Here is an 18,363-nt window from a genome sequence, read left to right as displayed (position 1 = left end):
GGCTCGGCGGTGAACTCTCCGCATTGTTACAATGCGACCCGAGTTCAATTCCTGATCACGATCAAATTTTACATTAAAATACTAAAATATTTAATTAAATATAAGATTAATATAATTTATAAATATTTAATTAAATATAAGATTAGTATAATCTATAAATATTTAATTAAATATAAGATTAATATAATCTATAAATATTTAATTAAATATAAGATTAATATAATTTACAAATATTTAAATTGATGTAGAAAAAATTATAGTACCTAACGTTATAACTTTGTAAAGGACATTCGCCAAAGCTGTTTTTTTAGAAAAACACCGTAACTTACCAAGCGTTGGTGGCTGAGTGGTTAGAGTAAATCTCTTGCACGAGGCAGACCCGGGTTCGATTCCCGGCCGGCGCCAATAAATCGCAAATTGATACTAAGACGAATACCGTGTACAATTGGTGGAAACCCTGCCATTGGACGTTAAGAGGTTGCATAACACTCAGCACTCGGTCCGTTGGAGAGAAAACGCCCGTACAAACACAACAGGCTTATCATCACACAAAAAAGCTAACTCAACACCCACAGTGTGTCAGAATTTATAGCCCGGTGTACCTAGTAACAAAGACCATACCACCGGAAGCCTATCATCATAGTGCCCTACGCCAGCGTCCCCAAGGTGACAAAGCCAGCATGGGTAGCAGAACCCTACTACTGATGGACGCACCTTAGACGCAAGCCACTCAACCCAGCAGAAGGTGCAGCAATGGGTGGACCAATCCCCACTTCGCACACAACCGTCATAACACGAACTCAACATCCACAACCGTCATAACACAAACTCAACACCCACAACCGTCATAACAAGAACTCAACATTCACAACCTTCACATAAACATTACAATAACGAAATATCCAATCAAACTGAGTTAAAACTGTCGCGACGGTGAGCATTGACGAAAAAAAGACCAACGAAACAAAACCCAACCGCAAATCAATCCGTTAACGCTCACCGTCACACGGTGGTTTTGCCAACCCAAAATAATATTATCGCCTTCTTGGCGAATTTGTATAGTTTGTATAGTTGGTCCAGAGATTTGGTCTCATTCGATAGAACTCTTTGACGCGCACGCAGTGCCGTTAATTGTCGCCCCCTCTGACCAGCCCCCTTAAAGGGAGAGTGACCGAAAAAAAGTTGGTCTCATTCGATAGAACTCTTTGACGCGCACGCAGTGCCGTTAAATTCCGCCCCCTCCGAACAACCCCCTTAAAGGGAGAGTGATCGAAAAAAACAAATTAATAAATTCATGGGTATTTTGTTTATGAATTTGCGAATTTACAGGCCTTTTGTGCCTAAACTACCCAAATGTTTGATATAAATTTCCTAAAATAAACCCATTTTAATCCCAGTTTAAGAATTTCTTTAAATCATATTTCCACTAATTTCAATAATTTAAAAGAATTATGTTCGACGTGTTTGCTTACCTATTTCACCTTTGATACTTTCCGTCTATCTAACGATAGGAAATCACATGGCCTCAACAGCTTTTGTATTGGTTTGCCCACCCGCGTATCCAGAGGGTGGGCGGTGCGCACTCTTTAACACAGATTGTTAAATTATATATCAAACAATAGGAAATAACATGGCCTCAACAGCTTTTGTATTGGTTTGCCCACCCGCGTATCCTGAGGGTGGGTGGCGCCCACGTTTTAATCCTTCAACTTAGGATGGTATTTTATATATCTAAAGATAGGAAATCACATGGCCTCAACAGCTTTTGTATTGGTTTGCCCACCCGCGTATCCTGAGGGTGGGTGGCGCCCAAGTTTTAATCCTTCAACTTAGGATGGTATTTTATATATCTAACGATAGGAAATCACATGGCCTCAACAGCTTTTGTATTGGTTTGCCCACTCGCGTATCCTGAGGGTGGGCGGTGCCCACTCTTTAACATATGATGGTAAATTATATATCAAACAAGAAATCACGTAGCCTCAACAGCTATTGTATTAGTTTGCCTACCTGTGTCTACTAAGGGTGTATGGGTTTGCCCACTCGAATACACTGATGTGGAACTAATATTACGGCCTGGGCCGTCTTGTTTATTTTATTACAATATATCAGTAAAAAATAGTCTTTAATTTAGTGCAGTCCTATAAAATCATGTTGATTCGCGAAGTACGAAAGTCCAAAATTTCAAAAAGGGAAAATAAGAATTAATTTAAAAAGTTATTTAAATATTTTTTGTATCCAATACCGTAACACAGATTGTTAAATTATATATCAAACAATAGGAAATAACATGGCCTCAACAGCTTTTGTATTGGTTTGCCCACCCGCGTATCCTGAGGGTGGGTGGCGCCCAAGTTTTAATCCTTCAACTTAGGATGGTATTTTATATATCTAACGATAGGAAATCACATGGCCTCAACAGCTTTTGTATTGGTTTGCGGTGGCGCCCAAGTTTTAATCCTTCAACTTAGGATGGTATTTTATATATCTAACGATAGGAAATCACACGGGCTCAACAGCTTTTAAATCAGTTGCCCACCCGGGTTTCCTGATGGTGGGCGGCATCCACTCTTTAACTTAGGATGGCAATTTATATAGCAAACGATAAGAAATCACGTAGCCTCAGCAGCTTTTGTATTAGTTTGCCTACCTGTGTCTACTAAGGGTGTATGGGTTTGCCCACTCGAATACACTGATGTGGAACTAATATTACGGCCTGGGCCGTCTTGTTTATTTTATTACAATTTATCAGTAAAAAATAGTCTTTAATTTAGTGCAGTCCTATAAAATCATGTTGATTCGCGAAGTACGAAAGTCCAAAATTTCAAAAAGGGAAAATAAGAATTAATTTAAAAAGTTATTTAAATATTTTTTTGTATCCAATACCGTAATACCAGGATTAAACCAAGTCCAATACCGGTATTTCGGTATTACTGGTATTGGATGCACTAATACAGACTATGCCTGACTAACTATTTTCCCGTCGCCACGCAGCACAGGACCAATGGAAGTATTTAGTCAAGATGGCGGCCATGGCTCGACGGCAAGCCATCAGGGGAAATGGGAAGGTCACTAGCTTTTCACTACAGCGATGACGACGTCACGGGAGTTCTTTCTATTTTAATGAAATATAGAAGTTTATAATATTGTCGAAAACTTCTCACTTTTAAAAAACTCTTTTATCTCTTGTAGGTTATGTTACATTAGGTACATTACTTTAAATTCAGAAAAAGGATAATTTCGCCCTCCAAAAATAATACACATATTTTCCGAAAGAAAAAGGATAATTTCACCCTCCAAAAATAATACACATATTTTCCGAAAAATCCTGGGTAGTAGGCCTAAATATGTCAACTTCTCAGTTCTCATACCGTAACCTATTAATAGCTTCAAATTAGTACGTCAAAAAATCATTCAAATACAAATATTATTTTTTTAACAATTAAACACCTAACTTTTCTGGTGAGGATTTTCGAACGGCAGTCGGTAAGTCGGTTGCTTTACAACTACGATACAGTAAGTCGAAATCCACCTAGAACAAGTTGGCAAGCCAAAATTTACCTCTCCTCGGAAGAATTGTCCCTAGTGGTATTAATTTCTCGAGATAACCCTTAAAGATATATCTCCGCAATTTAGAGTTATTTGTTAAAAATATTAACCCATTTCTATCCCGCCCGGTATAAAATTTTAATTATAATTAAAATAATTGAGACGAAACGACCAATTTTAATTTATTCAGAATATCATAAGTTAAGTAGTTACAACAGTAAGTTAGACGTACTATAACAATGCACAATTGAATTAAACCCTTTTACAGAACAAGTTTATCAGTTAAATATAATACGAAGCAAATTTTAATGAAATATCTACAGAGGCTTTTTGGAATTACTCGCTTACGAAATACTTGCCGCATCTTTAACGCTCATTTTATTTCAACACTCGCCCTTGATGAAGATACCGTAGATATCTGGTAGTGGACGACTCGTTCACTTCCTGTTGACGTTGTGACGCATACCACATGAAAAAGACCAATGCCGTCCAATTTCCAATATCATATAATGACTCGCACACCCAAGAAATCATTGACTGCGTTAGAAATCGTAGATATCCAAATATCCACACCAAATGTATTTACAAGAAGCAAAAACCTTACCATCAACAAAGCACAGAGAGCCACTTGACTAACCGCCAGCTTTTAAAGCAATTAACGTTAAATTATCTCCTTTGAATTAACAGAACTATATATAGGTCGTTAAGAAAGTGGACCACCCACAGGGTCTACCCTTTAACCCTCTAATCTCGGCTGACTGCGCTAAAACAAGATTTAACCTTTAAAAAATACCAGATTAGGCCTTCATAAATTCATTAATAAAAAAAGACTTTATTACCTATTATGCTTACGATGCCTGTCTTAATTTCAGTGAATCTAAGCAGCTATCGGTGGTTCTGTGGTAGAGCGCTCGACTGCCAAGCCGAATGGTCTGGGTTCGAAACCTGGGTGGCGCATTTGTTTTTAATCAATAGAGAAACGCTAAATTAGAATTTCTTCGATGCAATAATTTCAATTTCAATTCTATTTCAATTAAACCAAAATTTCGTACTCTATTAAATACGCTTCCGATAAAGCTGAAGGTCTAATTTTCAATAAGGCGTAACAAGTGTCGGTGGTTCTGTGGTAGAACGTCCGCCTGTCAATCAGGAGGTCTCGGGTTCAAATCCCGCCCGATGCGATCGCAAATTGATACTAAGACGAATACCGTGTACAACTGGTGGAAACCCTGCCATTGGACGTTGAGAGGTAGCATTACACTCAGCACTCGGTCCGTCCCAAAGTCATTAAGAAGAAGTTGGAGAGAAAACGCCCATATAAACACAACAGACTCAACATGCACATCCATCAGAACACAAACACAACAAATTCAACACTCACAACCTACGCATAAACATTACAAAAACCGTAATACACCAAACCGTCACGACGGTGAGCGAAAAAACACTATCCAAACCAAACCGCAAATGCATCCGTTAACGCTCACCGTCACACGGTGGTTTTGCCAACCCTTTGAGAAACTGCGTACGCAGTGATTACACTTTGCACCGAAAATGCGAACGCGTTCGCAGTCCTGACAGACAGACACACCCACAGACCCACCCACAGACAGACACGGTCGTTGTATAACCCCTCCTAGGGGACTTTGTCCCCTCGGAGAGGTAAAAATTATTGTAAATTGTCATTGAATAGAGCGTTCTATAAAATCGTCCCAAAACCGGCCAAACTTTTCATACAGACTATAGAGCTAGTTCAGCGGGATAAACAACTTTTGTTATTCTTTGGTTTAAGAGAATTTGTCTTATATCCTGTCTTTCTATGAATATTTTAGAGACGTACCTTTTAGGAATTGTAGGAGGGACCCTAGGTGTTGAAGTATGTTTGGGGTTAAGAATATTTTCATGATCTAAGTTTCTTTTTAAACCCGTGGATTTGGGACCAGTATTTTGCTTATTTGCCATACATACATTTATTACAAAAATCATTTAAAATAAGTAAAACGGCGCGGAAAACCGGAAATTAGTGAAGCCTAGGCTAGCAACTACGCTACTCTTAAAAATCGACTGCTCTCAATTTCTTACGGGTTTGCCAGATAAATATTTTTATCTCACACGAAAAACCGGCCAAACCTTCACCTCCTCCGAACTCAAAAGGGGGAAAGCACACCACAAAGATTTTATAGAACGCTCTATTATTTGCAAACCAGCTGGTTTTCGATAATTGCTGTTTATTATTTGTTTTCGCGGTATGGCCGTTTGAATAAAATATAATACGAATTTAATCGTTATAAATTCGCCAGGACCGTGCTTAGGAGGTAGTGAGCTCGGAGGTCGGCCAGTGCCGCTAAAATTGGGATAATTTAATGACTGCTAAAGATTTTATATACGTGTACTACAGATCGGTTTTCGGGACTTTATTTTAAAATATTTTAAAAGTGGCGTGGGCAATACTAGGTGGCATAATCTGATCAAATGGCACCGTGACGCAGTGACGGGATTTAGTCCAGTAAATTTAGACTTAGACCTCAACAATTTTCCGAAAAATATGAAAATTTGTATATGGGTAGTCTTTAACGAGAAAAAAATATATACTAAAAGTCCCAAAGTCTGGGACTCGTGCGTCTACCGCTAGGGGGCGTCGAAGTCCAAAATGGCCACTTCTAGTTTTTATTTTATTTCTGTTAAACTACTTAACCTAGAATCAAAAACTCAACGACAATTTAAAGGGTATGTTTAGCGTAATTATTTTAATTTTTGTCTTCAATGCATTGGCGTTAACTGGGGAAAAGCAGTGGTTTTATTTAACCCCCCCCTTTAATTCCGATATATTGTAGTTAATTTTATATTTAATCTAACTTTATTTTTTTTAAATTTCTTGGAAGGTGGTCGCCATTTTTGTAACGTTTCTTTAATGGAATTAGACATAGACCTCAACATATTTCTGAAAGGTAAAAATTGGCAGATATTTAATACCGAGAAAAAGAATTAAAAAATGTGGGACTTGTGCTTCCTCCATTAGAGGGCATAAGATATCAAAATGGCACAATGGTAAATCTCATAAAACAAAAATTACTATAAGTTGAAAATTGAAAATAAGAACGGTGAGTGTTTAGGGGATTTTTTAACTCAGTCATGGCACCAAGGATCGAACCAAGCCTCGGCCATTTAGAAGACAAACAAACTTTGAAACAACAAAAGTTATACCCGTTCCTTTTATTAATATGGATCCAGGTAACTTGACTACAATTTACACGGCTCTAACATATGCTATTAACGAAGCACAAGAACAAAACCAAAACCACTGTTTTGTAACCTTCGACCAGCCCTTTTACATTAGAGCTGTAGAAATGGTTTCTGCAGCCGAAAAAAGTAGTCCACTATCGAAAGTTATCCCTCGACTTGGAGGGTTCCACTTATTGATGTCATTTATGGGTGCCATTGGTAATATTATGGCAGGGAGTGGACTTGAAGAGGTGTGGTGTATAGTGTATGCAAAGTCTTCAGTTTACCGTATGCTTAAGGGTCATGCTTACGCTAGAGCCCTTCGAACACATTCGTTGACTCAACTGGCTCTATTCTCTTTGTTAATCAAAGACGTTGAGATCGCAGACGATGATATTGAAGAAATACGCCAGATGTTCAATAGTTTCATCGAATACAAGGTAACTCTTGAATACGTAGAAACTTCACGTACCCTCTTGTCGCTGCAAGAGAAACTGAAAAAAATAATCTTAAAAACCAAGGAAGAGAACTTGACTTCAATGTTATGGATACAATATTTTGAACAAGTAGCCTTCACTGAGAGAAAAAACCGTAGTTTTAACAGAACATTTTTACATGAAAATAGGATGCAACACATTGACAGAATAGTCCTGTAAATATTACCGGGTTTTGGTATTTTTTAAAGATAATATTTACAGGAATAACGTGTATTCTTTAAGAAAGGTATTTACCGTAAAAAGTACCGAAGAGGTACGTAAAAACCTTTAGCACACTTTAAATCTGTATTAATTACAGGGAAAATGTCTGTGAAATTGTCAGTTCACATTGCAAATTTAACATAAATATAATGCTTTCGCTAAGTAAGTTAGCTTACGTTAAAAGTACAGTTTGATGTTGTAAATACGTTTTATGTAATTGAAAACTGTATGTTTTACATATATGGGAAGCTAAAATATACATGTTTGAAGGGAAAAATTCATAAGTTCATAACGAGAACTTTTAATGAAAAATCAATATTAAATATTTTAGACATTACATAACACCATAAGTTTATTTTCGCAACGCTATTTTTTAAAGACAGTATGTTTTTCTACTAAAAATATATATTTTAAAGGTAAAAGTATACTCTTACTTTTACCAAATAATAATAAACTATTCAGTTGGAAGCAGTGGCGTAGTTAGGGGGGCACAGGTAGCACGTGTATATACAATTTATGTATTTTATTTGTTTCCATTGTGTGCCCCCTCCGAAATTAAATCCCGGCTACGCTACTGGGTGGAACGTTACATTTATTATTATAAGCGCTCACTAAAATCCCAAAATTGTCTGCTAAAACTCGTTCTTAGGTAACTAGCACCAAACACTCCTAGCTTTGTTAAAACTGACTTTACACACATTTTGCCACCGAACTTTGGAGCCCCTTTAAAGGGAATAGAACCTCCAACGCGTTCTTTATGGAAGAACGCCGCAGGTGTGATAAGCCGTGGGAGGCAGCGGACAATATTGGAACCCTCGGAGGGCGACAGAAATACCAGAGCTTATATTCCCTTTAAAGTACAAAAATATACTTACATGTACGCTCGTGACGCGGAGAAAACATTTTATACTTATAAATGTTATTGTTTTATTTTATGGAAACACCTATTGTACTGAACTTAAAGTTGAGAACGGGTTTTTATGAAACATACCCGCGCTGAAATATTAGCTCGTGGAATAAAACGATACAGCGCGTTGCATTAGAAATAAGCTTTTTGTAAGAAAGTCGCTCACCAAGACCGTAGCGACTTCCCACGTCAGTTTTTCCAAATTCTCAAAAGATATGGCTTTAATTGAATATAGAATTAGTTCCTTGAGCTAGCAGTGCCGTTTTCAATCGTAAACTAGATTAATGTCAAACCTACCGAGATCCGTTTATTTTAAAAATCGGTCCAATAATTATTATATTTCAAGGCCACCAGTTTCCAAATACTATCGTTGGTAAAATATGTATAATTAAATGTTAAAAATACAAATAAGAATCATCAATCATTGATTAGTTAAAGTTTCAAATAAAATGTTTCAAAACACAGCGGTTTAATATCTAAATAATTGTAGGAGTGCCGTAAAGCATTTTAAAGCAAAATGACAACTGTTTTTGCAATTTTTTGCATTAAGTAAAAAAAACTATGCAAAGAGATCATTGAAACGTTGAAAACGGAAGACCAAACTGAAGCCAAAGTCATTGGATCGGTAATACTCATGATAATGAATCACCTTAAAGAAGAACTGCAACACATTTTCCCAACATTTGAAGTAAGAAAATTATTCTAGGTTTTGATGTGGAATGAACTTTCAAAGTTATTTTATTTTTGCAGCCTGGAACTCCAACCATGGACATCAAAAAGAAAATAGACAAATATTTCACATTAATAGTGATTGGTAATGTCTTTTACAGTTAGGGGCCATTCACAAATCGCGTTACCCAATAAAGGGGGGAGGGGGTTTGTCCCGATATTACTAAATGTAACAGGGGGTGGGGGAGGGTTTACCGCAATTTTAAGTAGCATATCATCATTTTACATCGGCATTTAAATTATCATTTATCAAATTAATTTAACTTACAGTCGCAATTTAGTGTTTGTTTCCTCATTTATAATAGTGTAATTACGTTTTACTAGGCAAACAGTGCCGAAAATGACATAAAAGATAAATAGCTTTATTATATTCGAGGGGGGACGAGTACTTCTTTGGTAATATAAGGGGTAGAGTCTTTCTATTTGTTATTCTTTGTTTTCCCCTTAACACCGCGATATATTTCAGCCTAGTTTACTATTTAAACTACAAACCCGGTCTTTGTCGTAGTTTTAGCATTTTAAATTGATATTGTTTTTAATATATGGTTCTTTTGGGTTCGTAGCCGTTATAAATCCTGATAACCCCAAGGATGTGGTTAATACCAAAGTTATAGGATTAATAAATAAGGTATCCGCTCTCAAGTAGACCCAGCCTAAGAGTGCCAATATTTAAACGTAATTGTTTTGAAATACTTCATGTGTTCGTGATAGATGTCAACAGAATAAACGACGGTTCATGATATGCAAACTTTTAATTTAAAATCATATTTACAGGAGACGAACAGGAATCAAACTGACGCCTTTTTGAGATTTACAACGGTTTTTATACAGAATTTAAAAAATGTAATATTGATTAAGAAATGCTAATAACTGATTGATAAGCGTTAAAAACAATTATGATATAAGACAAACAAGAAGTCGCGTACGCCCAAAACATCCCGCCCACCTTGAAATGTGAATTTTAAAGTTAAGGCTCCAACGGAAGTTGACAGTTTGGTGACTGGTCGTTGCCCCTGGATGGATTTTAATGATTCTGGCCATCTTCCATTTAGTTGGCGGTAACTCCTCCTTAAGTAGTACTAAATCTCCGATTTCTAGATTGCGAGTACTCTTCGTCCATTTTGGACGTTGTTGGAGTCGTGACAGGTACTCGGCTTGCCAACGTCGCCAAAAGTGTTGTAATATCTGTTGTCCGAGCTGCCATCGGGAGAGACGGTTGATGTTGGTTGAAGTGAAATCGGGTTCTGGTATGGACGTCAAGGAGTCCCCAATCAGAAAATGTCCTGGTGTCAAGACTGCTAAGTCGGCTGGATCTGATGTCATTGGAGTCAGGGGACGGGAGTTTAGACATGCTTCTACTTGACATAGTAGTGTCTGCATCTCTTCGAACGTCAATCGTGTCTCCCCGATGACTCTCTTCAGGTGATATTTCACTGATTTCACGCCCGCTTCCCAGAGGCCACCAAAATGCGGAGCTGCCGGGGGGTTGAAATGCCAGATGGTTCCTTCGTCGCTCATCCATTGCGCTATGGTCTGGTCTTTGGTGTTAGTTGAGACAATTCGTATAAATTCCTTAAGTTCCTTGTTGGCTCCAACGAAGTTCGTCCCGCAATCGCTATAGACGTCGGTGCATTTGCCTCGACGGGAGACGAAGCGTTTGAAGGCTGCCAAGAATGCAGCAGTAGTCATGTCGCTGACCAGTTCGAGGTGCAGTGCACGGGTCGAGAAACAGGCGAATATGGCGATATAGCCTTTGAATGATCGGCATCCTCGTCCCTTCATGACTTTCAGATTGAACGGACCGGCGTAGTCGACTCCACTTTTGAGGAACGCTCGTCCGGGGTTGACTCTAGGAGCTGGTAGATTGCCCATAAGTTGAGTGATGGTTTTTGCCTGTTGTCGGACACATCTCAAACACCTTCGGAAATGAAAGCGAACAGCATCACGAAGCCCCATGATCCAGAACTTCGATTGTAAGGACGCCATCATTAGTTGCGGCCCTCCATGTAGTGTTTTGCCATGTTCGTTGTTGATGATGAGATCTGTGAATGTACTTTTTCGAGGCAGGATGACTGGGTGAATTTGATCGATTGAGATTTTCGCATGTCGGATTCGTCCGCCAACTCTAAGGACACCGGCTGCGTCCAAGAATGGTGTCAGCCCCAGAATTTTGCTTTTTGTTGGTAGAGGTTTTTTATCTTCCAGATGTCGGATTTCTGCTCCGAAGTGAGCCGATTGAGTGACTTTTATCCAATGATTGAATGCGCGATCGTTCTCTTCCTTCGTTAACGGGCCCAGTTCTCTTGATTCCGGCAAGGTTCGGCTGTTGCGAAGATAACGTTGAATGTACCCGGGGTAACGTGAAGGAGCTTCGTTAATGATGAATATCGTTCTAAGAGACTAGTATCGCTCTTGGAATGCACAGCGATGACTGGTTTGATTCGCTCCTCAATTCTGCATTCGGGATACTCTTTAATGGGTGATTCATCGGTGTTGATTGGTTCAGTTTGTAGCCAGTTTGGACCATGCCACCATAGAGGGTGCGTTAGTAGTTCCTTGGCATCAATGCCACGTGAGGCACAATCCGCGGGGTTGAGTTTACCCGAAACGTGATGCCACTGGATAACGGGTCGTATGTTTTGAACTTCTGACACCCGGTTTGCGATGAATGTCTTCCATCGTTGAGGATGTGAGGCCAGCCAGGACAGTACGATGCGACTGTCGCTCCATCCATGAACTTCTGATATCACACTCGTACAACAGTCTCTACGAAGCACCATAAGTCGTGCGAGAAGGACTGTAACGCATAGTTCTAGTCTAGGTAACGTAATTTGTCGAAGAGGAGCAATTCTGGTCTTGGCGACGATCAATTGAACCGAGACCAGTACGGCTTCATCAATAGTTTTCAAATAAACCGCCGCCGCATACGCCTTTTCCGACGCATCGCAGAAGCCATGTAAGCTCAAGTTTGAGGCTTGAGGTTGACTGATGAAGCGCTGGATTCGGATATCTTCAATGCCGGTTACATCTTTTCGGAAGGTATGCCATTTGTGAACGATCGTCGATGGTAACTCTTCATCCAAGGTAACCTTGATTTGCCACATCTCTTGCAGCAGGATTTTCACTCGGATCAGGATTGGAGACAAGAGACCTAAGGGATCGAAAACCTTGGCGGTATCAGACAGGATGGTGCGTTTAGTAACGACTTCTCTGGAATTCGGTGATGTAAGAACAAATGAGAGGACGTCTATTGCCGGTGTCCATTGTAGGCTCAAGGTTGAGATTGATTCGGCGTTGTTGATATTTAAGGGAACCAGGATTTCCCTCTGCTCCGAAGGTATTATTTCCATGACGCCTGGATCGTTTGACGCCCATTTCCGCAATGGAAGTCCTGCTTCGCTTGTGGCTTGACTGAGCTGTTGTTGTAGTTTTATGGCGCTGATTGTATTGGTTGCGCCTGAAAGGAGATCGTCCATGTAGAAATCGTCCTTGAGGACTTGAGAAGCCAACGGATACTTGGACTCTACGTCTTTAGATAACTGTTGTAAGACCTTAGTAGCCAAATAGGGTGCTGACGCTGTCCCGTATGTCACCGTACGTAATTGATAATCTTCGATCGGATCTTCCTTTCGATGTCTCCATAGTATTCGTTGGTAGCGGAGGTCTTCGTTGTGAATTAAGATTTGGCGATACATTTTCTCGATATCGGCCATTAGTGCGACTGCGTGGCTTCGAAATCTGATGAGTAGGTTTACGAGATCTAACTGTAGTTTTGGACCTACGAGGAGGATGTTGTTCAAAGAGACTCCGTTGGAGGTTTTAGAGGACCCGTCAAATACGACTCTTAGTTTTGTTGTCGAACTTGATTCCTTGAAGACTGCATGGTGCGGTAAATAGTAGGGATTATCTGCGAGTCTGCTTTCAGTGGAAACGAGCTCCATGTGACGCAACTGGATATATTCTTCCATGAATCTTCGGTATTTCTCGTAGTTCAACGGATTAGCTTCTAAACGGCGTTCGACGTATTTGAATCTTCGTAATGCTATACTCCTAGATTCACCGAGCGGCTCGGGACCCTCCTTGATTGGAAGTCTGACAACGAACCGTCCACTAGCGTTTCGGCTGAATGTGTCTTCAAACTTCTGTTCGCACTGGATCTCGGTAGATGTGAAATTGGACTGATCTGCTAGTTCTTCGATTTCCCAGAACCTGGCGAGTTGGGTTTCCAGCTGGCAATGATGAACTTTAATTGACGATGTGGTACTGTTCCGGTCTTGGGTTCCGGTGGTACCCGCTACCACCCAACCAAAGACGGTCTTGAACGCTCCAGGTACTCCAGATCTTCCCATTAGTTTACCATCTCGAATGAGGTCTAGGAAAACGTTTGCTCCAAGCAGTATATCGACTGAGCCTGGAATGTTGAACGTTGGATCTGCAAGTTGTAGTTGCTTGATGCGTGACCAGTTACGAGTATTGACGGCGAAATTCGGAAGCCTTTCCGTGACGTCTTTAAGGATCAGGACTTCAATTGTTGCCTTGAAGGTGGGATCGCTACTGGAACTGATGGACAGCGTTGCGCCTCCTCTAGATTGGCTGAGACTGGTCGCACCAATTCCACCTATCGTCAGGGTCTGGTGAGTTCGTCTGACTTGTAACTTTTGCATGAAGTGTTCGGAAATAAAACTCGCTTGCGAGCCAGAGTCGATCAGCGCTCTACTTGGCCAGATGGAGCCGTTACCACCCCGGACCTGAATGATCGCTGTCGGCAGTAGAACTTGAGAAGGCTCGATATGCTGGCGGGATACATGTGCAAGGACTTCGCTTCTCGAGTTTTCACGGGACGTGGAGTTCATCTCTTGCGAATCTTGATGCAAAAGAGTGTTATGCCTCGCCTTGCATTTTCGACAATTACCGGATTTGCAGTCGTGGCTGACGTGGTCGTTTCTTAGGCAGTTGAAGCAAAGTGAGTGCGATTTGACTAAATTCCATCGAGCTTCACGCGTAGCCTTCAGCAAGGATGGGCATTTGAATGTGGGGTGCGAGTCAGTGCAGATCGAGCATGCGTTGTCTCGTATGGAACCGTGATGTGATACCGGATATTTCCTGGGAAATGGCGTTGATGCTTGCTTGCTTCTGGTTTCTCTCGATGTGGATTGGGAAGCGGCCAAGGCTCGAGCTCTCTGTTCGAGAAACGTGGTTAATTCCTCATACGTAGGTCTCGTAGTACCTGTCAGCGATAGCTCCCATTGTCTTCTAGACTCGTTATCGAGTTTTTCTCCAATTACATAAATGAGTATGGCATTCCAGTGTTGGACGGGCTCTTGCAGAACTTTCAGAGAGCGAATACACTCTACCGTCGTGTCAATCAAGCGTCTTAGCGAAGCTGCTGATTCGTCTCTGACAGAAGCTTGATTAAGTAGCCGTTTGATGTGAGCGTTAACGATCTCTCGAGTGTTGTTGAACCGATTGAGAAGAATATCCCATGCCTCGGCGTAGTTTCCATCCGTGACTGGGATCGCGTGGATAAGCATAGCTGCCTCACCACGTAGAGATGTTTTGAGGTACTGAAACTTCTGGGCACTTGATAGAGTTCCATTGTTATGAACCGTGGCTGTAAAGAGGTCATGGAACGGGAACCAGTCTATGTAGTTTCCTCCGAAGACTGGAAGCTCTAGTTTCGGTAGCTTAATATCAGCTGTCGGTAGACTACTTGGTACGGTTGGCACTTGAATATTGAGCGTGTCGAAGAATATAACTATGTTTTCCATACGGGTGACGAGAGCATTGTACTCTGCTTCGTGCGCATTGAAGTCATCTACTGGGCAGTTGGTACTGATGTACTGTTGAACTGTTTCCAAATCGGCGGCTAATGCATCGGCTTTCTTTTTGTACGTTGCCACTGCGACTGGTGTGATGGGCATGGTGGCATGATTCGTGATGACCGCCTCGAACCTGGTAATCTGACCCTTGATCGATCGTCTGCGAGCTGTATGATGATCCATACCGATTGATAATGGAAGTTACGCACTTGAATAGGACTCTGAATGGTGACACTACTTCCCACGAAGACTGGATACTGGTAACGGCAAGGAATTGGAAACCTCAACTAATTACCGCGACTGTATCCGGCTCGACGGACCAAAAATATGTTCGTGATAGATGTCAACAGAATAAACGACGGTTCATGATATGCAAACTTTTAATTTAAAATCATATTTACAGGAGACGAACAGGAATCAAACTGACGCCTTTTTGAGATTTACAACGGTTTTTATACAGAATTTAAAAAATGTAATATTGATTAAGAAATGCTAATAACTGATTGATAAGCGTTAAAAACAATTATGATATAAGACAAACAAGAAGTCGCGTACGCCCAAACATCATGGTAGAAGTAAATGCATTTAAAGTGTACATTGTTTATACCGAAAAGGTTCCAAGCTGAACTTTTGCCGAAACAATTGAATAAAATATGAAAACAGTATCATAAATGATTATTTTTTTAATTAAGGTAGTTCACGTAAAAACACAGCTCCGAATTGTATATTTCACATTATCTTCAATATAATACACATACCTACCCGTAAATTATACAGTACTTCCAACTGTATATTTCACATTATCTTCAATATAATACACATACCTACCCGTAAATTATACAGTACTTCCAACTGTATATTTTACACATTCTTCAATATAATAAACATGAGTTCCCGTAAATTATACAATACTTCCAACTGTATATTTCACACATTCTGCAATGTAATAAACATGACTACCCGTCAAATATGCAGTATTTCAAACTGTATATTTTACATATTCTGCAATGTAATAAACGTGACTACCCGTCAAATATGCAGTACTTCAAACTGTATATTTTACATATTCTTCATTGTAATAAACGTGACTACCCGTAAATTATACAGCACTTCCAACTGTATATTTTACACAGTCTTCAATATAATACTCATACGTACCCGTAAATTATACAATACTTCCAACTGTATATTTCACACATTCTGCAATATAATAAACATGACTACCCGTAATATATACAGTACCTCAGACTGAATATTTCACATATTCCTCAATATATTAAATATATCTTACTGTACAATAAACGGTAATTTGAGCTGTAAATTTTACAAATTCTTCAATATAATAAACATAACTTACGGTAAAATATAAAGTACTTCAGACTGTATATTTCACATATTTTTCCATAAAATACAAATAACTGTAAAAAATACTGAGGGGCGAACTGTAGTTTAAACATTTTTAGCTAGAAACTGTAATATAGTGTATGTAAAATGTATAGAGTTACCTACTGTTATGTTTACATATTGTCGTGTAACAACAAAAACCTCTACCGTAAACTTTTAAATGTAAAATCTACATTTGTTTATGTACATAAATTTCACGAAAAGATCCAGAAAAATATGTGAAATATACATTCTGAAGTACTGTATATTTTACCGTAAGTTATGTTTATTATATTGAATAATTTGTAAAATATACAGCTCAAATTACCGTATATTGTACAGGAAGATATATTTAATATATCGAGGAATATGTGAAATATACAGTCTGAGGTACTGTATATTTTACGGGTACGTATGTGTATTACATTGAAGAATGTGTAAAATATACAGTTGGAAGTATTGTATATTTTACGGGTAGTCACATTTATTGCATTGAAGAATATGTAAAATATACAGTTTGAAGTACTGCATATTTTACGGTTAGTCACGTTTATTACATTGTAGAATGTGTGAAATATACAGTTTTAAGTATTGTATAATTTACGGGTTCGTATGTGTATTATATTGAAGAATGTGTAATATATACAGTTGGAAGTACTGCATATTTCACGGGTAGTCACGTTTATTACATTGCAGAATATTGTTAAGGAATTATGAGAAGGTGTCTAAGTTTAACTGTGAAAAACCCTGTGATCTTGTTCCCAACCGCACTCGTACCCGTGAAACTAATCAACAACCCTAGGCATGGACATTAGGCCCTGTCTCTAGGGATTGAATCGTTTGAGCACGAAGGCGTCGGTACTCTCCGCCTTATCGCCATTTACACTGGCTATTTATATCGAGTGAGAGCGCAGTGGGGGGGGGGGTCAGAACAGGGCACACAATATATTAAAAATATATTTACAAAGGTTATTTATATTTACAGGTAATAGGTCTAAATGTTATTTTTATCTTAACAATATGTAAAATATACAGTTGGAAGTACTGCATATTTGACGGGTAGTCATGTTTATTATATTGCAGAATGTGTGAAATATACAGTTGGAAGTATTGTATAATTTACGGGTAGTCATGTTTATTATATTGCAGAATGTGTGAAATATACAGTTGGAAGTATTGTATAATTTACGGGTACTCATGTTTATTATATTGAATAATCTGTAAAATATACAGTTGGAAGTACTGTTTTAGTAAAGACAAAGCTACGGTTCTAATCGGTGGGCATTCCGCCTTTGCAAAAATCGTTCTACATGAAGTTACTTTCTGATTTCCATGTTTATAGTTTGACAGATACTTCGTACGCAAGGTGGCCAACCCTTTTCGCACGGCCTCGTAGTGACTTAGAAGCCCAACTTAAATAGGATAAATTATAGTAAAATCCCAATTTGTAACGTTTTCGAAAGGAAAATCCTACGGATAATATAAGATCTTTGGGCCAAAAAAAACCCTAGGTGAAATACCAAAGTGTGGAAAATATATACCCTGATGCCAAGATCGACCTCAAAATGCCAAGATCCGGGATAAATGCCAAGGAGTGGCAACATTGTTCGAGAGATTGAAGAAACGAAGTTCTACGATGTAAGAATCTACATTTTTCCTGCAAAGACTATTAATACGCTTCGCTAACTAGACAGACGTCGCCCTATAAAAAAATTGTTACCCCATTTGAAACACGGGAGAAGCTTCTGACCAGCCGTTAGAGGCGCCAGTAGTAGCACTGCTGAAGTGCAGAACAAACGTCGACCATCGTATGCGGTAGAGTCCGACGCCGAAAATAAAAGAAAATTAATCGTTATGTCGATCAGTACAAAAAGGTCAACAAAAGTACAATAAGTTCCTTCTTTTGCCTGGAATTCAGCAACTTAAAACATTAGCGTATCACAGCAATAATTCAAATATTGATGATTAAAGAGTGACGAAAACGTCATTGAATAAAATATTAGAGATTTTTTTATACTGCGTAACAAGAATGTACCTTTGGAGAGATAAAAATTAG

At 39.1% G+C, this 18,363-nt stretch overlaps 2 protein-coding genes across 2 annotated transcripts; both read right to left on the bottom strand.

Annotated features, from left to right (window-relative positions):
• Window positions 1-9,999: 9,999 nt before the first annotated feature.
• LOC149932719 (uncharacterized) lies at window positions 10,000-11,091 on the bottom strand. Its single transcript, XM_090157170.1, has one exon. The coding sequence runs from the start codon at window positions 11,089-11,091 to the stop codon at window positions 10,000-10,002; it is 1,092 nt and encodes a 363-aa protein (XP_090013296.1).
• Window positions 11,092-11,390: 299 nt separating this feature from the next.
• Window positions 11,391-15,107, bottom strand: LOC149932718 (uncharacterized). Its single transcript, XM_090157169.1, has one exon. The coding sequence runs from the start codon at window positions 15,105-15,107 to the stop codon at window positions 11,391-11,393; it is 3,717 nt and encodes a 1,238-aa protein (XP_090013295.1).
• Between the last annotated feature and the right edge of the window lie 3,256 nt (window positions 15,108-18,363).

Source organism: Leiobunum rupestre, chromosome 8, assembly GCF_980474605.1.
Source record: "Leiobunum rupestre chromosome 8, qqLeiRupe1.1.hap1, whole genome shotgun sequence".
NCBI classification, from domain to species: Eukaryota; Metazoa; Arthropoda; class Arachnida; order Opiliones; family Sclerosomatidae; genus Leiobunum; species Leiobunum rupestre.
The sequence above is the reverse complement of the archived record's forward strand: the minus strand, read 5'-3'. Positions and strand labels throughout refer to the sequence as shown.